Source organism: Ziziphus jujuba, chromosome 10 (genome assembly GCF_031755915.1).
Source record: "Ziziphus jujuba cultivar Dongzao chromosome 10, ASM3175591v1".
NCBI classification, from domain to species: domain Eukaryota; kingdom Viridiplantae; phylum Streptophyta; class Magnoliopsida; order Rosales; family Rhamnaceae; genus Ziziphus; species Ziziphus jujuba.
This window is the reverse complement of record NC_083388.1, coordinates 3696105-3721398: the sequence shown is the minus strand read 5'-3', so window position 1 is coordinate 3721398 and position 25294 is coordinate 3696105. Positions and strand designations below refer to the sequence as shown.

Sequence of the window (25294 nt, the reverse complement as noted above, 5' to 3'; positions counted from 1 at the left end):
TAAGTAATAAAATATTGACACATGATAGTCGGTATACATTTTGATATATTATTTGGTATTTTAGTATTACTCTTGAAAAAAAAAATTATGGAACATATTAATCCTAGTTTTTTTTTTTTTTATCACTTGTGTTACTCAAATTCAGGATCTATATTTGGAGAAGTATGCATATTACCATTAGATTATCCCTTATAGATATATGATCTCTATACTATTTTCGATCACACTTTTATCTTTCAATTTGAATATTTTATGGGATTAAATTTTGTAGATATGTCAAAATTTTGAAAATAAAATTACTATGAAAAATAATTAATTCCTTTTAAAAAAGAACCCCTAATTAACATCATAAGATTAGTGTTATAGAACTAACATCCAAGATTTTTATTTGAAAATTTGTGTCCAAATGCTTTTAAATCACTCAGAAACATTTTTAAAAAAAATAAAATTAACCTCATATACAGCAGAAATTTTCACTTATTTAAAGTCAATGTTAATGTTTTAAAATGCGAAAATGCAAAAACAAAACGTTTTTGTTGTTAGGAGGCAAAGCGTAAGCCCTAGGATATTAGGGCCCAAGCTTTTCAGAAATTAAATTTTAATATTAAAAAATATATATATACTTAAATTGATATAAAATTAAAGGATAAAAATATAAATAATTTTTAAACTGCAAAATAAATCAACTAAAATTTACATAAATACAAAATTAATAAATTGTAAATAAATATACTAATAAAATATACACTTCTAATTCATAAATAATAATTTGTAATGATAGGATAATTTTTTATAAAATAAAAAATAAAAAGATTAGATTTAAGTATATCTTTGAGGCATATATCCCAATATTCGAGGCAAAAAAAAAAAAGGCACATTTTTGTACAAGAGTATAAACTCCATCCCCTAGAGCGTGTACCTCACAGGAGAAATACTCCAAATTTTAAAAGCCTCGTCTCGAGGAGAACCCTCAGCACAATCTTAGGCCAGTCTTTTAAAACAATGATTTATATCAGTGGCATGTTAGCTATATATACCTGCCGACCCACCCCAAAATTTGACTTTCCTTGATTGATGAATTTGCCCTTTCCGAAATTGTACAGTATGCGATCAATTAGTTAGTCATTGAAGGTACTGAGGTAGGCCGGCTAAACATCCATATCTTTCCATCAATAGATAGATAGATATATATATATTGAGAAATATATATTGATCTATAATTTCAAGATCTTTAAACAAAACACCTCTAAATGTCCATTTGGAGGGGGAAAAAAGAAATTTTTTTTAATAGATAGGGCGAAGGAAGGTGCTAACAAGCCCTCTATTAAACCAAAAAGTGGGAAAATTTTGAGAAAGAAATGCGTTTACTAATATTATATTATAATACAAGGCAAGAAGCTGTAGCCTGTCTGTAGTAAGGGGGATATCTTTTGGCTCGATCAAATGTAAGAAAATAAAAATAAAAATTGTTTGGGACTTGGTGTTTTTTTTTTTTTTTTTTTTGACTGTGAAAAATCAATATATAAGAAGAGCAAAAGTTTGTATAAGCATAAATAATAGAAGATAAAAGCATTTGTAACACGGTTCTCCCATTAAAAGGGTATATGCATTATGGGAAATAAAACTAAAAACGAAAGCAATATATATCCTCCAGAATTGAACCAGATTGACATAAAGGAAGCACTTTTTGTGAGCTGTTGTAAAACCTGGAACAAACAGTTAATTTAATGGAACTCTAATCTTAATTTCTCACATATATATGTGTATATATATATATTCTCACAATTAAGTATTCATACTTTATAAAATTGATAAACACTAATATGAAAGCTTCATAATTCACAAAATTAATACCTTCCACTTTGGTAGTTGAAACGCTTTCCACACCTGCGATCCAACCCAAAATTAATACTCTATAATCAGCAATTCTTGAAGAAAGTAAAAAATCAATAAATAAAAAATCCAAAAACTAAAAACTAAAACAATATTAGAACAAAGAATAAAGAAATTTTACATACGGACTCAAAACAAGGGAATAGTTCCCTAAAAAGAATTATTAATTAGTATAGGGCCTTTAATTAGTAAATATTTAGAATTTAGTTGGCAGATTGGTCTTCTACAAAGTATAAAAGACAGAAGAAGCATTAATACAAGCATAACAAAAATGAAATCCAAAAGACATCATAATCATGGCCAAGCTAACTTGAATGTAGTTGGTCCATGAATTAGCTGTAGTTAAAGAAAATTTTTCTACAATCTATGTACAAAGTGTAATAACTTTACAAAGTTTTAAACAAGTTACCATAGCCTACTCATTAATAGGTATTTAAGAAGCACACACATTGAATTGAGAAATGAAATGACAAACAAAATAGCAAAATCTTTTAGAAACATTAAATTATACTGAGCTATAGACCTGCATTTGACACTGTTGCAACCCGTTGTTTTCTCAACATAGAACCTGCAATTTGGACACCTTCCCCAACGCTTTTTGAGTGCAAGATTCATCAACATTATATCTTCAACCTCTCTCTCATTCTTATTCAGCTTCTGAAACTTTGAGCAAACAATCCCTGAATGCCATGCAACTTTACACTTTGAGCATAACAATCTCCTGCAATTTGGACACTCGGATTCCGTCACAACCTTGTTCTTATCGACGTCGTCGTCGTTCAACGATATCATCGACGAGCAATCCTTGAATGGGCAGTAGAAGAATTTCTCAGCAGCGTCAGACAACCCTTTTCCCCAACGATCGAACACCTTCGGTGGGAGTATCGGACGGCAATACTCCGGCTCCAGATAGCCTCCGCAATCCGGAACCGGACACCCAATACTCGAAAGGTTCTCTTGAAGCTTGTAGACCACGTATTTGGTTATACAGTCCGTACAATAAGCACCATGGCTACAAGCTTTGATCCTAAACGACTCGTTGGCCGGCTTGGATTCTACGCAGATTTCGCAGATGAAAGACGACGGTGATGGGTCGTCATTGTTGGAATTATTGGAATTGGAAGACTCCCCGGTTTCGAATATGGAAGGACCCGAATCCGAATTGGGTACTGTTGAAGCTAAGAAGTTGGATTTTGTCGTTGGTGATGATGATGATGATGAGGAGGAGGTAGAGGTGACGTCTGTGTCCGTACTGGGAGTAGTTGTTTGTGGCCTTTTCGATGGTGGTTTTGGAGCGTAACATATCGTGAGCATCTTCTTCAACTTCGATAGCTTCAGTACATGAAACCATTTTCGGCTTCCTTCGTAATTTTCTTCTTTCTTCTTCTTTTCCATTAATTTTCTTCCTTCTTCTTCTCCTTTTACTTCTGCTATTACTTTCATGGTTATAAAAGATTGTTGGCGGTGAAAAATCAAAAGTCTCTTTCTCTTTTGCTTCAAACTCCGATCCAAACACCTTAATTATGAATAAATGAACGTTCCAAATGATAAATATAATATAAGGTAAACCAATAAAATAATGGCCATCTCACTGAATGCTTGGGGCTTTTAATTATTGTAGGATGAATTTGAGTTCTACACATATTGTTGAAATGGATTCTTGGTTGTTCTTAGCTTTGATAAATGAGTGCAGGATTATGATTGCAAAAGAGTGGGAGGTGGTTTCGCATATCATGCCTTTAGGGTGTGTAACAGAATTGCTGATAAAAGTGGCCAACGTAGTATGTACATGCTAACATTATTTATTAACATAAAAACACATTTTGCACCCGTTTTTTTTTTTTTTTTGGGTTTTTGTCATTATTTTTTAATTATGAAGACTACATTTGTATTATCATATTCTTTAAATAATCTGTTTTTATTTTGATTTATTTTGTTGATAGATATTGAATTTACTTAGAAATGAAATTAATTATTAAGTATTTAAAAGTGATAACAAGTTACACAGGATTCTTGATATATAAATTTTATTAGTGATCATATTTACAAGTGGCAATAAATAACAATTTTTTTTATGATTATGTTTTTTGTTTCTCCTTGTAGTTAGTTGAGACCTAACAAAATTCAATTACTATTAACAAACATTTGAGTCATGTAAATTATACATAATTAGATTAAAAGATCAAAATCATGTTACCTAATAATTGAGAAAATCTATGTGAAATGGAGATTTCAAGAGGCTTCTTCACAAACATCTTAAGTGAAACCCCTATCCAAGGGGAATAATTCATTTTAATATTCTATTCTTTGATCAATTGCATGTTGAATCTTTAAATTTAAAACATTTGAGATCATATCTTTAATTAACAATTTGTTTCACATTAGTTCAATTGTGAAATTGACTAATATGGAGTTTAAAATTTTTTTAAATAACTGATCTTCTCATAATCAGTTTTCTTTTTTATCTTATTAATAAATTGAAAATTTTAATCAATTTTTTTAATTTTTAAATTTTAGAAAAGATTAATATGAAATAAATTGTAAATTGAAAGCTTATGTGAAATGTATTAAATTCAAAGCCCAAAAAATCCGAAAAAGGTGGTCCCATTTAGCCCCAAATTAAATTTTTTTTTAAAAAAAGTCCTTCAAATTACTATATGGATAGACAAATATATATATATATATATATATTCCAAGTGCCAGCATCATAAAAGAGGGAAAAAGTAACAATTTTTTTTTTTTTCTTATGGGATATTTGGTAAAAGGAAAAATATTGAAGGATGATTCCTAAGAATCAGTTTTTTTTAGATTTTTTTTTATACTACTTAGTTAATTATAAAAGAAAATAGGATTTACAAATAATTAAATAAATTTATATATTAAAATTAAAAGATAAAATTATATTGAAAAAAATATATAAAACTAGTGTATTTTTTTTAGTTTTCCATATTATAAGATTTATTTTTCACTGAAATCCATAAATTTCTCCTTTAAAAATTATCCAAATAAAAAAAAATTTACTTTTCTAGAAAATTTTAAATTCCTACTAATTTAACCACTAACTAAACACTTCATAAAAATTAGTTATATGAACTGTAATCTCACATTCTCACAAGCATTCGTATAAAATTGATAAACACTAACAGGAAGAAATTCATAATAATAATGCTACGTACATGTTAATATATTATAACCTAAATATGATTAAATAAATAAAAAATAAACCAATCAATCATATCATTTGTGTCGTTTGTAGAAACGACTTCCCAGGCACTTGTATAAAATGTTTGGTAAAAAACAAAATAAAATAAAATAAAATTGTTAACTCACCTTTAACAAATTTATTCTTTGAAAATCGCGTAACTAAAAGAATTATTCCAAAACTGCACCCTTCGATTTCTGTTATTGAAATACTTTCCACACCTGACATATCCAATCCAAAGTTAAACGTTATATGCTCAAGCAGGCTGCTCATATAGAATTATTATTATATATATATAAACTTATAAAAAAACACATTGAATTGAAAATACTTTAAACAAAGAAAAGGTAAACTGACCTAGTGCATTTGTCCCTTGTTCTGTCAACATAGAACCTGCAATTTCGACACTTTACCCTACGCTTTCTCTGTGCAGGCTTCATCAACGTTATATCTTCCTCGTCTCTTTCGTTCCTATTCAGCCCCCGAAACTCCAAGCACTGCATCCCCAAATGCCACGGAACTCTACACTTTGCGCAGATTAATCTCCAGCAGTTCGGACACTCCGATTTCCTCACACTGTCGTCGTCGATCGTCATCATCATCGAGCAATCCCTGTACGGGCAATAGAATCTGTGAGACCTAACGATCACAACAACCTGATCCCGCAACGCGCTTCCCCACCTATTGTACACCTCCGGTGGGATTATCGGCCGGCAATGATCCGGATCCAGATACCCTCCTCGGCAACCGGGATCCGGGCACCCGATTTTAAGAATGTTTTCTCGAAGCTTGGACGCCACGTAATCGGTCACGCAGTTTGTACAGTAAGAATGTATGCAGCCTCTGATGGTGAAAGCTTTTTTGGGCGATTTGGGTTCTTTGCAGATTTCGCAGATTAAACTAGACGGTGGCGGCAAAGGCGGCGGAGGCGGTGGGTACTCGTCGCCTTTGGAATTGGAAGATTCCCCCTTTTCGGTAGTCGAAGGATTCGAAAAGGGCTTTTTCGGTTTTGTGGCGGGTTTGAAGAAGCTGAGTATAGTATTAGTATGATCATCTTCTTCTTGTTGTTCTGATTCTGGTTTTTGAGCTACTACATTCATGGTGTTAGAACATTTTTCCGGCGATTTCAGCGGCCCTAGATTAGGCGAATTCATGAGAGAGAAATCGATAGTGTCTCCCTCTTATACGATTTTTTATATAGTCAATTAGCTGTGCTCATTTTGCGTTGATATATAGAATCTATTTGGAATTAGGTTTTGAGTTTTAATTTCCGATTATAAAGTACACGTTTTATTTGTTTGGTTTTATTATTATTGTGCATTGGTTTTTCAAGAGAAGTCTATAGGAAGTCAACTATTTAAATTTAACACATAATCAGTAATGCAATTTTTTATTCAGAAATTTTTATAAGTAAAAGTTAAAATTAGGGAAGTATATTTTTATTTCCTTTTAGAGTCCCATCAAGAATAATATATATATATATATAGATTTTACCTTGATTAATTTGTTGATATTTTATTATTACCAAAAAAATTTGTTGATATTTTATAAATTTATGCTACAATCAATTAAGCTGCTATATGGTAACATAGTTGATTTTATATTTTTTTCATTTTTTCTTTCTTTCAAGTTTAAAATTGTTTAAAATGTTTAACAAATACTAATTATTATTAACTACAATTTTAGGTGATCAAATTTTAAACAATTAAGTAAAAAATAAAAAAAATAATAATAACAAGAACGAAAAACCGATCATGTTAAGTGTTTGAAGGTGGCATTTTTATTAAAAAGAAAAAAATACACTATTGACAAGTGATTTAATCAATAAAGATAATCTTAAGCGGGCTTACTTTGCCTTGTTTAATTTAGTGAAAACTTCAATCTTTTTCTCAAATTCTCATAAGCAATTATATAAAATTAATAAACACTCATAAGAGATTTATTGGTAAATATTAATATAAGAAATTTATTGATAAATATTAATATAACTTAATACGGATAAATGTGTAAATAAAAAAATTAATTAAATATAATGACTTATTAACTATATCTTTCTTAAACAAATTTAATAAGTATTTTAGTAACTCTAACACTATAATCGCTAAATTAATACTTTCCTGCCTGGTTTAGGTGATCTAAAATGGCTAAAAGCACTTATAAAGGGATAAAAGGATAAAAGTACTTCAAATATTGTTCAGCAAAAAAATTATAAAATCACTTATACTGATTTTAGTTTTGAAAAATCACCAGTCCGATGATCCTAAAAAAAAAACAACAATAGATGATTTTTGATAATTATTGAAGACAGCTTCCTCTTTAAACGGACCCTTCTTCTTCTGTAATTGAAACGTCTTCCACACCTGCCATAAAACCAAAATTGATATTGTATCAAAAAAAAAAACACGATATTCTCATTCACGGTCTAATAGCTTCGTGGCTGGACAGCATATGCTTATGGCTTCATTTGCAAAAGTAAGGATGATGAAGATTAAGGTTGTAATTTTGCAAAAAGAAACATCATGGTTTTTTTTTTTTTTTTTTTTTTTTTGGGAGGTCTTTCTGTTGACTAATTTGGTTTGGTACTTCTAATCAATTCATTGAATAGAAGGTGGTTTTTGGATGGTTGTATTGGCTTATTTGGAAGTAATGGAGGAGTTTCAATTAGAAAATAATAATAATAATAATGGAAGCTACATTCAGCAAACAAGAAAGCTTTCCAAGTTGAATGAACATAAAGTTTTCAATTGAAAGGAAATTGACATCTTGGAAAATCAGAATATAATGAAAATCAGTCGGTACTATATTTCTAATATTTCTAATGTGAAAATTATTCTCATAATTGTTCTATTACATATATATATATATATATATACACGCGCACACACTTTAGTAACAAGGAAACTTAATTGGACCTATACCTGCATTTGGTATGGCTGCAGCCATTTCTTTTCTCAATAAGGAAGCTGCAATCTGGACACCTTCCCCATCGCTTGTTGTGTGCAAGTTTCATCAACATGACATCTTCCTTTTCTCTCTCATTCTTCTTCAATTTCCGAAATTCCGAGCACACAATCCCCGAATGGCATGAAACTTTACACTTTGCGCAGAACAGTATCCTGCAATTCGGACACTCCGACTTCCTGCCGCACTGTTTCCTTCATCGTCGATCAGCATCATCATAGAGCAATCCTTGAACAGGCAATAGAATTTGTGGGACCCATCAATCGCAGCCTCAAACAGAGCGTTTCCCCACCGATCGAACACCTCCAGTGGGAGAATCGGCCGTCAATGCTCCGGATCCTGGTAGCCTCCGCAACCCGGAACAGGGCACCCGATTCTCGAAACGTTTTCTTGAAGCTTGGACGAAACGTATTTTGTCACGCAGTCCGTACAGTAGGAATGGCTGCAGCCTTTGATGGTGAACGATTCGTTCGCCGTCGATTTGGGTTCTATGCAGATTTCACAGATGAAATTAGACGGCGGCGTTGGGTGTTTGTTGGATTTTTTTGGATTGGAAGAAGACTCCCCTGTTTCGGTAATCGAAAGATTCGAAAAGGGCTTTTTTCCGCTTCTTTTTCCGCTTTTCGATAATATTATTATGATCGTCAATAGTTTTTATACCCATCTTGCCCTTCTTTCGTAATTTTCTTCTTCCTTCTTTTTTTTGCTTCTGGTACTTGAGCTGCTACTACGTTCACAGTCATGGTGATACAATACTCTGACAGTTTCAGCAGCCTTAGTTAAGTGAACCGATGAGAGAAGTTGGTACTCTCTCTCTCTCTCTCTCTCTTATACGCTTTATATACTCAAATAAATACACGTTTTTTTTTTTTAATTTTATTTTTTGTGTTTTCTTTCCTTTGACAAAGTCTTTAGGAAGTCAACTACTTAAAAGGTAATCAGTAATCTACTTCTATTCAGAAATTTTGATTAGTAAATTTTAAAATTAGCAAGGTGATTTCCTTGTAGAATTCCATCAAGAATAGTATACTTCTTTAACTAAATAAATATATATATATATATATAGAATTTAAATTATACGGGATACCTACTTTCATTAAATATATAAATTTTGAATATATATATATATATATATTGAAATCATAAAATAAAAAAATAATTAAAAAAAAAATATTAAAGAATCACCGGGGTACAACTATCAGCTATGAGAATATCCTCCAACCATACAAGCCCGACCTTACATCATTTTCTAATATGATGGAATAATTTTTGAACACGATATATATATATATATATATATATTTTCCTTTGTTTATCTCAATGTGACAAAAATATTATATATATATATATATATATATATGAACCACAATTTGTTTTTTTCTTTCTCTCAAATTTGTAATCAATTGAAATTTTGATAAAATCTAACTAATACTAATTCAAATATAGTAAAAAATTTAAATCTAAATTGAAGATCTAAATTACAAAATTTCCAAACTAAAAGTAGTAAAATACAATTAACCCTTTTATCTAATATATGGGTGTTGAGTAGAGGCTTTTATTGTGTATTTAGCACAACAACGATATTGAACCAACAGTATAACGTGATCTATTTAGCACCAAACTAATAAAAAAATTCCTTCACAATACTATATGGATAGACAATTAAAGCTCGTATAAAAAGTCACTTGGAATGTTAGAATTTAAAAATTAATAACTACCCTAATAGGGGTTTTTAATAACATACTAAATGTAAATCTGATTTGGAATAAATGTATCTGAAGATAAATTTAAAACCCATTTCTTATTTTGTCAAAAAAAAAAAATTTTGAAGTCGTCCAAAATCTTTTTTTTTTCTTTATTCTATGAAAAAATTATGAAATAATATTTTTATATTAAAACTATGAGATCAATATGATATAAACCTAATTCTATGCATATAATATATATATTATTTTGCCAAGTGTCAACATCATAAGGGGTAATGATTTTTTTTTATTTGGAGTTATATGATTTATTTTAATGGAACTTTAATCTTTGAATTAAAATAAAATTGATATAAAATTCATATCAAAATAAGAAGCATTCATATAAAATTGGTAAACACAAAATAAGAAGAAATTCATAATAACGTAGTGTAACAGGAGAAATTCATAACTGCAATGGTACAAAACACCATCTTGTTTTGATGGTATTATTGATCACCAAATCCTTTATATTACTTTCCACTCCTGTAGTTGAAATGCGTTCCACACCTGCCATCCAACCCAAAATTAATATTGTACACTCAAAATTAATATGCTCTATATGCAAAAGCATGGGACCAGAATGAAGTTAAAAACCAAAAATAAAATTAAAACTAAAAATTGTTGAAAACTGGAACAGCAGTTGGTTTTTCATTTTAAAAGTTTTTACTCTCTTTTGGGGTTGTGATAATATATATATATATATATAGGCTTACAATATGGTAGTACTCATATATAAGTAACATACATAAATATATATATAATATAGTTTTAGAGATACGCATTGAATTGAAAAATGTTGAAACAAAACTGACCTGCAGTTCATATGGTCGCAGCCCTCTGTTTTCTCAACATAGAACCTGCATTTTGGACACCTTCCCCAACGCTTTTTCTTTGCAAGCTTCATCAGCGTTATATCTTCATTCTCTCTCTCATTCTCATCCAGCTTCTGAAACTTCGAGCACTCAATTCCCGTATGCCATGGAACTCTACACTTGGCGCAGAAGTGTCTCTTGCAATACGGACACTCCGATTCCCTCAGGACCTTTCTTTTATCCCCATCGCAGATCATCACCGCCAAGCAATCTTTGTACGGGCAGTAGAATTTGCGGGACCCAACGATCGCAGCCTCGCACAGTGCCATTCCCCACCGGTCGAACACCTCCGGTGGCAGACTCCGACGGCAATATTCGGGTTCCAGATTGCCTACGCAACCTGGAATCGGGCACCCGATTGTCAAAATGTTCTGTTGGAGCTTGGACGCCACGTATTTGGTTGTGCAGTCCGTGCAGTACAAATGGCCGCAGCCTTTGATTGTGAACGATTCGTTTCCCGATTTGAGTTCGATGCAGATTTCGCAGATGAAAATAGACGATGAAGACGATGACGTCGTTTCTTCTTTGGAATTGGATGACTGCCCTGTTCCCAAAATCGAAGGATTGGAAAAGGGCTTTTTCCGTTTTCTTCCGAAGGTGGTGTTTGAGGGTTTGTAGTGAAGGATTTTGATATCGTCGTCGTCGTCGTCGTCGTCGTCGTTTTCATTAGAAAGATCGATGAAGTTGGAATAGTGGTCGATTGAGATTGCGTTGAACTTGTTTGTGCTCTGTTCGATGATATTGATGGGTTTGAAGATTTGGGATACGCTGTTTTGATCATCGTCTTCAATGTCAATAACTTCGATGCCTCCCAAATCCAATTTGGGCTTTTTTAATTTTCTTAGTCCTGTCTTGTTTCCATCCACTTCGTCTGCTTTTACTTCCATGGTGATAGAAAAAAATAATTTTGGTGGTTTCTTTTTCTGCGATCTCAAACTTGCTTAATTGATCAGAAATCACATAAAGTCTTCTTCTCCAAGAAGTCTTTAAAATGTCTCAGTCGGCCATTGCTTTATACATTCGATTTGGGATTTTTTGATTTTTAATTGTGGTTTGAGTTTTAATTTCCCAATATAAAAATCACATTGTTAATTTGTTAGTATATAATTTCTTCGACTTATATCACTTTTCTTGCTTTCCTAATATTTTATGTTACCCAAAAAAAAAAAAAAATCGAAAAGATTTTGGGAATATCTCGTCGACTTTTTAATAAAATTTCTTAGAGGACCTGTTTATCTTAGGTTCGTCCAATATTTTAAATCAAATATTGCTGATAAATTTATCAAAAAAAAAAAAAATATATATATATATATATATGTATGTATATATATATATTGCTGGGAAAAAACAGTATACACATATATATATTGACACCGTATACATATCCAATGTGGCTTCTACGAATCATCCAGGCAGATGTAATGACCTTCTCTTTTATTCAATAAATTGCTTTATTCAACCAAAAATAAATAAAATTTATTGACACTAAATGCAATATGTTTAGAACAGTGATTTAACGGATGAAGGTGACCCAAAAAAAAAAAGATAAATTAATTAATTAATGGATGAAGAGAATAAATATTTAGTTTTCCCCTAAAGAAATTCTTTAAATGTATTATTTTTTTTATTTTAAAAATATAACATTTTAAAAAAAAATCAATAAATTTTTTATTTTAATTTTTTAATATAAAAAGTTGGTTTGACATTTATAGAATCAAAAATATTTTTTATTTCAATATTATATAAATTTAGTTGAATGTAACAGATTTTTATATGCCATTATTATACTATTTAAGAGATAAATAACTTATGTAAAAGAAAAAGATTACAAGAAAAACAATAAATGTTTATAAAAAAATTAAAACTAAAGAGTTTAAATAAAAAATTTGTTATAGAACATTTTTAAATTTTACTAATTATTTTAAATGATATTTTTATTATAAAAAATATATTCTTTTATCTTAAAAATTCCATTTGAGATGTTTTGAGTCAAGATTTTAAATGGTAGGGCAAATAGTAATTATAAATTCACTAAATTTATTAATCAAATTATTATTATTTATTTATTTTTAAATAATTTGACATTATTTTATTGATTTTATCACTGCCACATTCGTTCTGTAACCAAAAATTTGATATCCATAAAATTGTTGGGGGCAAATTATAAATTAATGCTAAATCTTAGAAAATTCTCAATGATCGTGCTTCAGTTTTGATGCTCATGAGTGATAATTATATAGTAATCTATAATTATATATATTATTAAAGGACAAAAAAAAAAACTACTATCTAGTAATTATATCATTTTGCTGTATAAAATTCTTATTTTTTAAGAAAAAATACTCTTTGACAATTATATATATATATATATATCCTGACTAGTTTGCATAAACAAATGGCTAGGTCAATATGAAAAATCACTTATTGGTTAAAAAAAAATAGTAAAATTAACTAAGAATTTCAGGATAATTTTTAGGATTTAGGCATATTATTATAAAAATAAGGGTTAAATTAAAATGAATAGGAGTGAATTTTTTTTTTTATTTAAAAAAAGACCTTTTGTTGTTTATTATGGACTTTAAAAAAGTTCGTATGAATTTATTATGGACAGAGGAAACGTCACTAAGAAACTTTTTCATAGCCAATCTGTTGTTTTATTACTTTTTTGACATTAACTTGCGCATTATTATTTTTCACTTATCATTAATTTAATTAGTTATGTATCATATACGATAATAATAAGTTTTGCTGAAAAAGGGAAGTAGTATATTTCACCTTCCTAATATAACTCTTAAATGAGGTAATTTAAAATTTTATAATTTGGTTAACACTATTGACCTCGTTTATGAACAAAATAAACTTTCTTTTTGAGGGTAAACAAATAAATATTTTAAATTTTCTGCTTAATTAATAGCTTATATTAGGAAAACACAAGATTTAATGTGGAATTAAAAGATAAAAGACTTTTTTATTTTTTATTTTTAAAGAGACCTCAAATAATAATTACAGTAAAACGTTCCTTAACTTTGGCTTCAATGCATAAGATCACCGTTACCCTTTTTCTTTTTTCTTTTTTTTCTTTTTTTTTTTTTTTTTGGGTTTTCTTTTGTTGGTATTGTCAATTTAACAGGTATTGGCTAAATCAAGTGCAGGATAAAAGAGGGTTTATTGGCCTACATTTACATCTCAAATTTGTAAAATTTTATGTTATTCTAGGGTTTAAAATTTTACGTTATTCTAGGGTTTATTGGAAAACAGGAGTAAAAATAAGATTTCCTGCAAGTTATTAAGAATTGTTTAGCTTCTTTCTATTTATTTATTTCGTCAATCACCACGTCTTTTTCTTACCTGAAAATTAACCTGTGTGAAAAAAGATATTTTAGCAGTATACAATTTTTTTTTTTTTTTATCTCTTTAAGAGGGATATTTTATGGGCTTGTGTATCTTTGCATGCTAGTTTTCAACCATGGTTTTTCTTGCTTTTTATTTTTTGGATTAAAAGTATTTATCCATGGTTGCATACAGTATTTTCTGGTCTGCATTTAGAGACCCACAAAAACTAAACGATCTCTTAGCCAGATGGTAATTTGCAAGGCGAGCTTTGCGTTGCTGCTGGATGAAACGACGTCGTTTCTCTGTGGCTCCTCTTATATCAAATTATATGCATATATATATATATACACACACACACACACACACAAATTATATGCATATATATATACACACACACACACACACACACACACACACAATAAATACTAATACATAAGAGTTGGTATGTATCTTGGTAGACTCTTTTTTTTTTTTTTCTTTTTTTCTTTCTTTCTTTTTTTTTGCATTTTCATCTTATCCCTTCAAATAATCATTTTTCTACAATTAAATAACCTAATATTATCATATTTTTTATAAAAAAAATATTGTAATATTTTCATATGACATTTGAAATATATCTTGAGATACTTTTTTTTAGTTATGGAATTTGTTAATAGACCTTATAATCATCAAAATTTTTTAAAAAAAATCTTTCATTAGATTTTATTTTCTTTATAAATTCATTCATTTTATATACAATTTTTTTTTTTTTAAATATCCTCAAATGAAAATTTATAATGCGAATATATATTTTTTTTAACAATTTCACCACAAGGATTATTATATAATGTTTAATTAAAGTTGTCATTTTGTTAGATTTCTCAGTCAGAATTTGAATAAAAATCAACTACTAGCATTAAATTAGATGGATTATAAAAAATAAAATAAAAACTTCAAAATAAAATTTATTTTTACAAAATTTGTTTTAAAATTCCAACAAATGAAATAGAAAGAAAGAAAATAATGCTGGCTGTGGGGTTCGAACCCACGCGCACTTATGTGCAGGAGATCTTAAGTCTCCCCCCTTAACCACTCGGGCAAACCAGCTTGCCGTTGACCGGTCCAACTTTATCATTATCGTATAATAAGTAATTAGAATTTTGCAACCCCAGAGAACCATCTGGAAGTAGTAAAAAGCGACTCTTCCATCCAAACAGCCCCTTAACTCCTCTATACGACCCGTCGTATCTGCAACACAGCCTTACCCACAATTCTCCACCGTCCGATGGAGCTACTTGCAGCTTGATCCTGGTCGTCCTAGAGCCCTATAAAGTTGAAAGCCCAAATCCTTGCTTTGCTTTGCTTTGGTTTTTCTTTTCTTTTTCCCCATTCCATTCGGTGTTTGGAAGCCAAGAAACTTGACAATGGCGGAGCACTTGGCGTCGATATTTGGTACGGAGAAGGACAGGGTCAACTGTCCCTTCTACTTCAAGATCGGAGCTTGCCGGCACGGTGACCGGTGCTCGAGGCTCCATACCAAGCCCAGTATCAGCCCAACACTTTTGCTCTCAAACATGTACCAGAGGCCTGACATGGTCACACCTGGAATCGACGCCCAGGGTCAGCCCATCGACCCCAGAGACATGCAGAGGCATTTTGAGGTTCGTTGTTCGTGATTTTCATCATGGGATTTTGTTCGATTTTATTAGGTTCCTGTTAAATTAGGGTTTTCGTTTGTGAAGTTCTTGCATGTTTGAGCTTTTTTTATGGTTTGTTTCATTGATTTTGTAGTGTGGAATTTTAAATATTAGTGAAGGGATTTTGATTTGAATTAACAATTGCGTGCGGAAATTTCAGGAGTTCTATGAAGATCTGTTTTTGGAGCTCAGCAAGTATGGGGAAATTGAAAGTCTGAATGTCTGTGATAACCTTGCTGACCACATGGTATGCACCTTGCGATTGTTTTTCAATTATTCATTTACTTATTTGTTGGGTTTTTTTTCTTCTCTGAAATTGAAATTTCGGATTTTGAATTTTATATGGACAGGTGGGAAATGTGTACGTTCAGTTCAGGGAGGAAGAACACGCTGCAAATGCAATCAGGAACTTGAGTGGAAGATTTTATGCTGGTTAGTTTTGGTTTCATTTTAGTGATGTGGGTTTTATTTTTTATGGTCACCGTTTTTTCTTTATTGTAAATAATCTATAATGTGCTCAACTTGGACCTGGTATTGATGTTTTATTTGCAGGCCGTCCAATCATCGTTGACTTCTCTCCTGTGACGGATTTCCGTGAAGCCACTTGCAGGCAGTACGAGGAGAATACATGCAACCGTGGTGGATACTGCAACTTTATGCACCTGAAAAGGATTGGGAGGTAATGTTTTCTTGGTGACGTTAAACTTGTCTTTGGTTATGGAATCTGGGATAGTAGAGGTTACTAGTTTAATTTATTCGCTATATTCATTCATCAGGGAACTGAGGCGTGAGCTATTCGGAAGCTATCATAGAAGGCGTAGCCGGAGCCGGAGCAGGAGCCGGAGTCCTTACAGGCATAAGAGCTACGAAGATCGCTCACATGGAGGGCGTTCACATAGCAGAAGGCATGATGAGAGAGATCATTACTATGAAAGTAGGAGTAAGAGGCATAGGAGTGTGAGCCCTGGCCATAGAAGAGGACGAAGTAGGAGCAGAAGCCCTAGGAGGAAACGCAGTCCAGTTAGAGAAGGCAGTGAGGAGAGAAGAGCTAAAATTGAGCAATGGAACAGGGAACGGGAACAGAAAGAAAAAGCTAGTGAGGTTAATACTGAAGAAATAAAAAACAAAGGTGAAAAAGGTTACAACGGACATATGCAAAATGGATACGATGAGCAGGAGCAGAAGTACTAATATATGTTGTGGTTTGTGGTTCGTTTTCTTCCCATTCACTTGCACTTCCTCATGATTGTTTTACTCTCCTTGCTTAGGACGAAATTATGTTTCAGCAAAGACAAACCACATAATAAATTTAGCTTACAGCCCATTTTCCACTGTGCAGGTGTGTGCAGGTTCACAGTTCTGTGATAGGGAAAATGAAATGTTTTTTCAGTCTCATGCATTTCCTTTCGTAGTGGCATATCTTTTGTATGATTGCTTGATTGTTTGGTTGATATGCTTTGATTAATACTTGCCCGTTGCCCCCACCAATGATTTTTGTCCCCGACTTTCTTTCCCCTGGAGCTTTTATCTTCAAACGGGATTGTCCCCATTTGAGTGAACCCTTTGTTTTTGTCTTCTATACTCTACTGCTCTGAGGATTATTTATTTCTCGTTTGTGAAACTAATGATCATATAAAAAGTAACTCCACTCTGCATATGAAATTGAAGTTGCTCAAAATCATAAGTTCAAATATGTCTTGAAAATTCTTTTGCAGTAAATAATATATGCTTCTGTTTTTGATTGACAAAATTTTCTATAATTTCATCATTAATGAAATCAGGATTTACTTAAAATTCTTTAGAAATAGCGAACTCATCCCCAAAGAAGAATTTTGTTTGTTTTGTTTGTTCGTTTGCTTGCTGTTTACCATTATTTGTGTACTAGTTTCTCACTTAACTGTTGCAATATGACTTACTTTGATTGTATAAAAATTCAAGATTTCAGTGGTCTTCTGCTCATGTCTTTGGAATTGCAAATGACAAGGGTTACAAGATTGAGTGATGATTTGGTGGGGGGAAAAAAAGAGACAAAACTAGTTTTGTTTGTTTGCAATGCAACTTACTCCCGTTTGATTCATCATTTATCACACATTTGTTTTACTTTTGGTAAATTCATCCCTCCTTTCTGGTCAAACTGTGAATTTCCTTCAGCAGCTTCTTTTTTTTTATTTTTTTTTTAAATTATTTATTTATTTATTTATTTTTTGAGTGGGTTTGTTTGATCTGAATTTTCTTTCTTGATAATACACAGTATCAATGGATACCGTGTCAGTGTTTTCTTACGTATTTTATTCCAGTGTTGCCTTGTCTTCATGAGAGTCTTGGTTTGATTGTTGCGTTGAGTGTACACATGCATTATTTTACAGTCAGGGATTTTGTGACCAGAGCACATGAAGGCTAATGAACGATCAAAATTCTATCTTGGGTTTTGTTTTCTTAACTCTCTTTTTCGTTTAATATTTCTAACCTTTCTCAAAAGATTTTTAAGAATAATCACGATCTTACAAAACCTTTTACAAGTTTTTGCAGGTTCAGGTATCCCTGCTTCTAAGGTCCGAGACGTTTTGTTAATTGCAGCTTACCATGGGATTTCTTTACAGGTTGTTGGTGCAGCGTGTTAGGAGAATGAGGGATGAATATCAGTCAGGTTACCTAGAACCTTGAAAGGTAGCAGCTTCCAAGTTTCAGTGACCACAACAAACTGGTTTATGTTTCTACTAGAATGTGTGCTGGTCCCCTGGCAAGTTCCTAGTGGAAGCAGTAGTATTACTCTTTCTTTTATCTTATTTTTTTACGGACAAAAGTAATCTTCTTTGTTGTAGTACTCCGTCTGATCTGTATTATCATTTTGGAAGCAGTAATATATTTACACTGTTGGACCATTAATTTCAATCTGTATGAGCTTTCAGATTTCGATTGGGGACATGTTACACATCCTTTTTTTAGTCTGAAGATGCAATTCTACTGCAAGAGGGCTGGCTAAGAAACTGAGCAAGCCCACAACAAAGATGGCGGAAAAAATGTGTACCATTAAAGATAAATATACTTTTTTATATTTCAAATACATGATAAAAAATAATAGCCGTCAAATTGAGTATCTAAAACGGATTTGGAGTGAAGCTCTTTCGATTTCATTACTCGAGCCAAATTTTTTGAACTACCATTGAAGTATAACTATCCTTTAACTCGAGTATTACTTTCAAAAGATGCAATATATGTAATGGTTGAAAAATGCTAAAGAGATAGCAATTGATCCGCTAAAAAGCTTATACAGGGCAAAGCATTATTTATTATTATATTATGGTTTATATTTTGTTATATTTATAGTTCATTTATTTATATATCAAACATATTTAAATGATATATTAATATGATCTACTTACAAATAATATATTAAGCTGAACTACTTACAAATGAGTTCAAGATTTAACGGGATGGATCTAAAACATAAGCCGTCACAAGCCAACCAAATAATGATGCACAAAAGGGATATAAACTAATTAAATGATGATTCGTGGTGAACTACGTCCCTCTCGTATTGTTTAGCATTATTGTACCTCTAATATTACTCTAGAATTATTGTTTTTTGGCTGGATGATTCATCACGTGTATCTAAAAATCACTATGAACGTTGTGTCGAAACCAAAGCGCACACAGCACTGCTAGGGCTATGGAATTTTTTTTCATCAGGTTATCGTCAATTAAATTACTCGATGTGCGGTAAAAATACAACTTCCAAAAAATATATTAAAAGAGCAAAAAAACAGAATGAAAGACTAAACGACGATAATAACAGCCCATACGAATGGAATTATATAAAATCAAAAAAACACGGGATATATAAATAATTAAGAAAATCACTTAATTGCCAGCAATATCATTAGAGTAAGAGACGGGGGTTCATTTGACAATAAAAAATAAAAAACCTTGTCCACGCTACTGAGTCTCAAAACTTCTTTGCCAAACACCTTAACACATCACTTTCTATAATTCATATATATAAAAACTACATCCAAAACATGCTAAAGTGAAAGTAAATCCATTGTCTGCTCCCTAATTTCCTGCGTGTTTTGCCTTAGAGTGAGACTGAAGTGCATTCTCAGAGCCAAATGACCTGTGTATAAGATCCAATTAGCCCTGCTACCATTTTTAAAGGTAACAGAATTAATAAAGATTTCTTTTATCTTACTTAGAGCATGATTTGCAGGAGAACTGGCCGCCAGATTTTGGTGTCTGAGCTTTTGATTTGTCAGCAGTTCCAGGGGTCTTGCCAGCATTCTTCGCAGGGTGGGGAGTTGCAGTATGGGGGGCACCCTTCTTACCACCTGCAGCAGCACATAAATGATATTTTCACTACTTCCTGAATAATTACATTATCCAATTTCTCGGAGGGAAAAAAGTAATAGATACCCACCAGACTTTTGAGCAGAATCTGGCTTAGCCTTTTTAACAGAAACGGGCGTTTTGACTGCAGACTGATTAGGCCTTTTCTTGCCAGATTCGACCTTGAAGATAAAAGAAAATATAATGTTAATATTTACCATACTGTTGCCAAACTTCCAGAATGAAATTTAAAAAAACATGAACAAAACCAAAGTTCTTACCTTTTTGGGGGTTTCTTCATCTTCCTCATCACTGCCTTCATCATCATCATCACTATCAGCATCAAGCATATCCTACAACCACCATTCATAATGGACGAGATTCACAATTTAGCACAAATCTTAGTGGCAAATATTTATCACAGAACATAGTATATACAGTAGAATAATAATGATGTAAAAAATCCTAAAAAAGGGCTTTGTTGGATACACAAGAAAGAACGTTAAACCATAGCTTAACAATTTTATCTAAGATCCAAAAGACAGAGATTTGGTCCATGTGGACATTTTTTCTCAGTATAAAAATTTACTCAGATGAAAAATTGACAATCTAACAGTCTTTAATCAGTTTTGGCCTGGTTCAATTCCACTGTGCAATGTTCAGTAATTAAACTACACTATCTCTGTCAGCAAGTCAAGCAAATTGATATGGCAATTGATAATAATGAATTAAGTTGACAAACTATCTACAATAGCTCTTTAAAGATTACAGAATATCCAAGAGTAGTTTAGCATCTAGCATTCATAATGTCTCAAATTTTGCAGTAACTGTATGTATCATTATCAATTTAAGAACAAATGACAGTATACCTCATCATCGGACTCATCATCAGAACCTTCATCACCATCAGAATCATCATCGTCGTCGTCATCATCACTATCCTCATCGTCCTCATCTTTGCTTGGCTCTACAAGTTTAACTTTTGGCTTTTCAGAAGATTCAGGTTTGGCAGCAATGCTCTTGGCTGAAGCAGGCTTAGCTTGCTCAACCTTTTGACCACCCTTTCCTGAAAAACAATTTTCCAGTAAGTGACAAGAATAAATTAAACACTCAAAATAAAATCACAAATAAACTTGAAGCCAGCATCACCATTTTCAGTGACAGCTGATGGGACATCTTCCTCTTCCTCTTCAGAATCATCAAGATCTACAAAAGTAGAAGACATATACTTAAGAAAACTTGTAACTAACATTGGAGAAAAATAAGTAGAAACTAAAGCAGGCAATTTTTTTTTTTAACACTCACCCGAGAAATCATTTGTGGCAGATAGAAGGCAGCAGAGTAAGTCAAGGAAACATCAGAAAAAGTCGACAGAATACGGTAATTATCAGTACAAGCTAAGTCATGCAAAAGCATGGAACTTTTCAGGACAAAATATGAAAGAAAAATAAAATATGCAGGAAATTTTTCCGAAAATATTTAAGGAAAGATACACTTGATGGAAGAAATGTTGATATACAAAACTAATAGTGAAAATGTGAAGGATATTCTTCTCCATATTGGGTTTGATATCCACAAAAGTACACACTCCCATTTTTCCAGTTGTGAGAGAGCTCAAACTCCTTCTCAAAGACAAGATCAAATGACAATTGTGGAATTTTCTCCAAAGAAAGCAATCCCAAAACAAGCTTCTGGTCGCCAACCTTGAGGTTGAGAAGGACAGAATCATTTCCTTTGTCCTTTTTAGTCTCACCCAAGCAAGCCTACACAAAAGCAGATTACAGAAAACTTATCAATGAATTAATGAGCTAACCTACAAAACAAATAAATTAAAAAAGTAGAACTCAAATCAGTACAATTATGAGTAAAAACAGTATTTTAAACCTGTGAAAGATGGATGACATAACCTAACTCAGGCTTTACTTTCAGAGGCTCTCCAGCCTTGACTTCAACACCTGAAAGTATCACGGAAATAATTACTTGAAAGCCTTTTTTTTTCTTTAAGTCAAATGAAGAAATACCGTTACGCTATAACAATAATAGTCAAATAGTACAAAATAAGAAAATTACAGCAGGCAAGGTTTTCTGGCAAATGTGAATAGAAAACACCTACATTTTATAAAAGACACGGTACACGGTAAAATAAACCCTTAATTCATGAACACTACCTATAATAGTCCCCTCTATTTAGTCAAATCTTCCACCAACATCAAAACAATTGATAATACAACCAAGAGTAACAATAACACTTATTATAGTATTCCTTTTCAAGTGTTTTTTTTTTCTCACTAACATTACATTAATCTATGACTAACTTTGATCACCACCATAAAACTTGTACCAAGAGAAAACCCAAAAAACATATTCTGAGATAATGTCCAAAAACAAGATTTATGCACTTCCAATACAGAACAAACACGAAATAGAATAAAAAAGCGAAGTAAACAGAAATGCAAACCAAAAATGTGAACAATCTAAAAGAATGGGAAGCAAAAACAAGCATATATGCTTGGTTAAGTAGAAAACACAAAAAAAAAAAGGGACGATGGAACAGAGAATGAGAGACAAAACTGTGTTAAGTGGAAAAAAACCCTAACCCTAACAGAAATGGTACGGTACAGAGAGAGAGAATATGATAGAAGCTTACCCCAGAACTCCATTGAAGGCAAGCAAGCTAGCCGGCGAGAGAAAAAGGATGCTAGGGTTTTGGGAGGGTTTTGGAGAAGAGAGAGAAAGAGAAAGGAATATACAAAATGTTTGAGAGAGAAAGTGAGCCCGACGAAAGAGGCGGAAACGAGAGGGTTTGAAGGCCTTTTATAAGGAAATTGCGGCCAGGTTAATGGTTTGGTTAGGGTTTTTTCCAAGCTTAAGATCCCGCTTTTGGATCTGGGCTTCCACTCGGTGTTCCTTGCCGTTCCAATCTTCTTTATGGGCCTACATTCTTCATTTCGTATATGGGCCACAGTCCATTTTGTTTTTTTAATTCAATTTTGTTAAAATAATAATTATAATGATACTCCCACTCAATAAAGTAGTCAACTATTTTCAAAAAAAGCCATTGAACTTATGCACATTGATTTTATATGGAAAAAAAAAATAAAACTACAAAAGAAGGTGATTGAAGACATAATTTTTTTTTATCTAGTTCTTTTATCTCTCTACATGTTAAAAATGGCTCACCTAAGTTTTGGGCCTGGTGTTGATTCATCTGCTTTAAAGCTCTATGCTAGGTTTGTTCAATTTGAATAGTATATATATGTTTTTTGCTTTCTTGTATTGTTTATGGTTTGCTTCTCTTTTTTTAAAAAAAACCAAATAATATTAATAGTTTTGTTTGTTGGGTCTTTGCCCCCTGATTTTAGGAAACAAAACAAACAAATATTCTTTAGGGAAACTTTATGGGCTTGATTAGCCATATTTTTTATTTTCGAAACATTGCTTTCAAAATAAAGAATAGAAAACTGTTTTCTGTTGTTTAATGAGAACAAGAAACGTTTGACCATTAATACTTAAAACAATTTTCAAACTAAAAAATAGAAAAGATGTTTGGCTAAACAATTTTTATTTTATTTTTTTTAAGTTTTCATTTTTTCTACTTTTTCATTTTTTTTAACATAAAATGAACTTTTTTGTTTTTTTTTTTTTTTGGAATATTTCATCTAAACTCACAGGTTTGCATTAATTTCAATTTAGCCTTTTAGATTTGGAAAATTACAACTGGGATTATTATAGGGGACATAGATGAAATTATTTCAATGGGTGTGAATGAAATAATAGGAAATAAAAATGAAGATTACAGTTTTATTAATTAAAAAATTAAATTCTACATGTCTAACATAATATTTCAAACTATAAACATCCATAAAATATCATATTAGCATAATAATAAAATTACTAAATTTTATATGTTATCAACACAGTGAAGCCACATGTTTAGACCTTCTTGATATTGTTGCAGAGGAAAAATAAAAATAAAATAAATAATAAAAAGGAAAAAAAATAAATACAATGGGAGATAAGAGGAAATAAAAAATGGAGATAAGAAAAAAAAAAGAATAACTTATAGAAAAATAGAAAACCAATGAAAAAGAAAAAGTAAAAATTTAAAAATTAAAAAAAATCTGATAGAAATGGAAAATAAGAAAAACATAATGGAATAAAAGAAAATTGGAAAATGAGGAAAAAGAACAAAATAGAAAACAGAGAGAGAGAGAGAGAGAGAGTATTTGATAAGGAAAAAAGGGAAAATAAGAAAAAAGAACAAAATAGAAAAATAAATAATTGATATAAGAAATATTTGCCCCAAAAAAATGATAAAAGAAGTAAGATTAAAAAAAAAAATAGTAGGTATATAACGAAGGAAAGAAAAATAAAAAATAATTGATGTAACTTACAAAGGATTAAAAAAAAAAAAAAAAAGAGGAATAGTTTTTTTTTAAGTTGTTCTATTAAAAAAAAAAGAGAAAGATAAAATAAAAAAATAAAAAAATTTAATTGGATACATTTATCAAAGCATAATATTTTATCTTTCTTTCTCTACAATTTTCTCTTTCTAAGATATTCAAAATAATTGAAGTAATATTTTCTCTCTACAAATTTTTCTTTATAAAATAGAGAAACGCAGACTAAAGAAAAACGATAAAGAAAACAAATTAAAATTATATGTATTTTATTATTTTCAAAACAAGTGAAAACATCATTTTATTATTTTTCAAATTTTTTTTTTCCATTTGCTTTTTAAAATTGGTGGTCAAACAAGTAATTTTTTGTTTTAAAAATAATTTTCTATTTTACAGAACAGAAAACTGTTTTAAAAACAGGTGGCTAAAGAAGTTCTATGTTTTTTTTTTTTTTTTAATTTTATTTTGGGTTGGGGGTGGAGGGAAGGTGGGATTTCTTGTTTTCCATTATTTCTTGTTTCCTTTATTGGTTGAAACTTGAAAAATATATATGATTGAAACTTGAAAAATATATATGATCTTGCCGTCTTAAAGTTATATAAAATTTGTTGACGTTTCAACAACTTTGAAATATTTTACCATGGGGGTTCTACTAAATACGAAGAACCCTAATTTAATCTGAAAGATACCAATTAAATTTATGCCATTGAAGTATACGGTTGCTAAATATTTTTATCGAATTTCATATACGAACTGATGTAGGGAGTATATAAATACCATACAATTACATGCACATAATAATATATATAACTAATATAAGTTTGTTCCATTACTTCTATTTCTATTTGGGTTTTCGGTTTCATTCTTCATTTGAGTGAGTTTTCAAAGT

At 31.2% G+C, this 25294-nt stretch overlaps 4 protein-coding genes, 1 non-coding gene and 2 pseudogenes across 8 annotated transcripts; 1 reads left to right on the top strand and 6 right to left on the bottom strand.

Annotated features, from left to right (window-relative positions):
* Nucleotides 1–1585: 1585 nt before the first annotated feature.
* On the bottom strand, nucleotides 1586–3565 carry LOC107410526 (E3 ubiquitin-protein ligase RSL1-like; annotated as a pseudogene).
* Nucleotides 3566–5234: 1669 nt separating this feature from the next.
* LOC107410495 (E3 ubiquitin-protein ligase RSL1) lies at nucleotides 5235–6195 on the bottom strand. The gene is made up of 2 exons (XM_025070506.3): nucleotides 5453–6195; nucleotides 5235–5316 (listed from the first exon to the last, which is right to left on the bottom strand). Exons 1-2 carry the CDS (start codon nucleotides 6193–6195, stop codon nucleotides 5235–5237), a joined length of 825 nt encoding a protein of 274 aa, XP_024926274.2.
* A 1802-nt stretch (nucleotides 6196–7997) lies between these two features.
* On the bottom strand, nucleotides 7998–8799 carry LOC112490556 (E3 ubiquitin-protein ligase RSL1-like; annotated as a pseudogene).
* A 1299-nt stretch (nucleotides 8800–10098) lies between these two features.
* Nucleotides 10099–11743, bottom strand: LOC107410520 (E3 ubiquitin-protein ligase RSL1). The gene is made up of 2 exons (XM_016017952.4): nucleotides 10614–11743; nucleotides 10099–10308 (listed from the first exon to the last, which is right to left on the bottom strand). Exons 1-2 carry the CDS (start codon nucleotides 11558–11560, stop codon nucleotides 10272–10274), a joined length of 984 nt encoding a protein of 327 aa, XP_015873438.2. The 5' UTR covers nucleotides 11561–11743; the 3' UTR covers nucleotides 10099–10271.
* A 3266-nt stretch (nucleotides 11744–15009) lies between these two features.
* TRNAL-UAA (transfer RNA leucine (anticodon UAA)) lies at nucleotides 15010–15092 on the bottom strand. The gene has a single exon. It is a non-coding gene; the product is annotated as a tRNA-Leu (tRNA).
* A 230-nt stretch (nucleotides 15093–15322) lies between these two features.
* On the top strand, nucleotides 15323–18574 carry LOC107410530 (splicing factor U2af small subunit B). Of its 4 annotated transcripts, none has more exons than XM_016017971.4 (6): nucleotides 15323–15646; nucleotides 15843–15929; nucleotides 16033–16114; nucleotides 16235–16361; nucleotides 16459–16891; nucleotides 18212–18574. In XM_016017971.4, exons 1-5 carry the CDS (start codon nucleotides 15410–15412, stop codon nucleotides 16871–16873), a joined length of 948 nt encoding a protein of 315 aa, XP_015873457.1. In that variant the 5' UTR covers nucleotides 15323–15409; the 3' UTR covers nucleotides 16874–16891; nucleotides 18212–18574. The 4 variants fall into 4 exon arrangements, with proteins under 4 accessions (XP_015873457.1, XP_015873455.1, XP_015873456.1 ...); XM_016017969.3 differs by having other exon boundaries at nucleotides 15324–15646; nucleotides 18283–18574; XM_016017970.4 differs by having other exon boundaries at nucleotides 15324–15646; nucleotides 17022–18574.
* A 947-nt stretch (nucleotides 18575–19521) lies between these two features.
* LOC107410531 (histone deacetylase HDT1) lies at nucleotides 19522–22809 on the bottom strand. Its single transcript, XM_048469170.2, has 10 exons — nucleotides 22653–22809; nucleotides 21890–21960; nucleotides 21554–21768; nucleotides 21311–21324; nucleotides 21155–21211; nucleotides 20875–21071; nucleotides 20287–20358; nucleotides 20097–20187; nucleotides 19872–20007; nucleotides 19522–19796 (listed from the first exon to the last, which is right to left on the bottom strand). The coding sequence occupies exons 1-10, from the start codon at nucleotides 22663–22665 to the stop codon at nucleotides 19736–19738; spliced, it is 927 nt and encodes a 308-aa protein (XP_048325127.1). The 5' UTR covers nucleotides 22666–22809; the 3' UTR covers nucleotides 19522–19735.
* Between the last annotated feature and the right edge of the window lie 2485 nt (nucleotides 22810–25294).

What these genes read in the sequence shown, in the direction of transcription:
- LOC107410530 (XM_016017971.4), top strand. Translation starts at nt 15,410, where the DNA reads ATGGCGGAGCACTTGGCGTCGATATTTGGTACGGAGAAGGACAGGGTC. An exon ending in ACATGCAGAGGCATTTTGAG is followed by an intron (nt 15,647 to 15,842) that starts GTTCGTTGTTCG and finishes CGGAAATTTCAG; the next exon opens with GAGTTCTATGAAGATCTGTT. An exon ending in ATAACCTTGCTGACCACATG is followed by an intron (nt 15,930 to 16,032) that starts GTATGCACCTTG and finishes TTATATGGACAG; the next exon opens with GTGGGAAATGTGTACGTTCA.
- LOC107410520 (XM_016017952.4), bottom strand. Translation starts at nt 11,560, where the DNA reads ATGGAAGTAAAAGCAGACGAAGTGGATGGAAACAAGACAGGACTAAGA. An exon ending in TGCGACCATATGAACTGCAG is followed by an intron (nt 10,309 to 10,613) that starts GTCAGTTTTGTT and finishes GTTGGATGGCAG; the next exon opens with GTGTGGAACGCATTTCAACT.
- LOC107410531 (XM_048469170.2), bottom strand. An exon ending in ATGTCATCCATCTTTCACAG is followed by an intron (nt 21,769 to 21,889) that starts GTTTAAAATACT and finishes GCTTTTGTGTAG; the next exon opens with GCTTGCTTGGGTGAGACTAA. An exon ending in AGATTCTGCTCAAAAGTCTG is followed by an intron (nt 20,008 to 20,096) that starts GTGGGTATCTAT and finishes GTGCTGCTGCAG; the next exon opens with GTGGTAAGAAGGGTGCCCCC.
- LOC107410495 (XM_025070506.3), bottom strand. Translation starts at nt 6,195, where the DNA reads ATGAATGTAGTAGCTCAAAAACCAGAATCAGAACAACAAGAAGAAGAT. An exon ending in ACAAGGGACAAATGCACTAG is followed by an intron (nt 5,317 to 5,452) that starts GTCAGTTTACCT and finishes TGGATATGTCAG; the next exon opens with GTGTGGAAAGTATTTCAATA.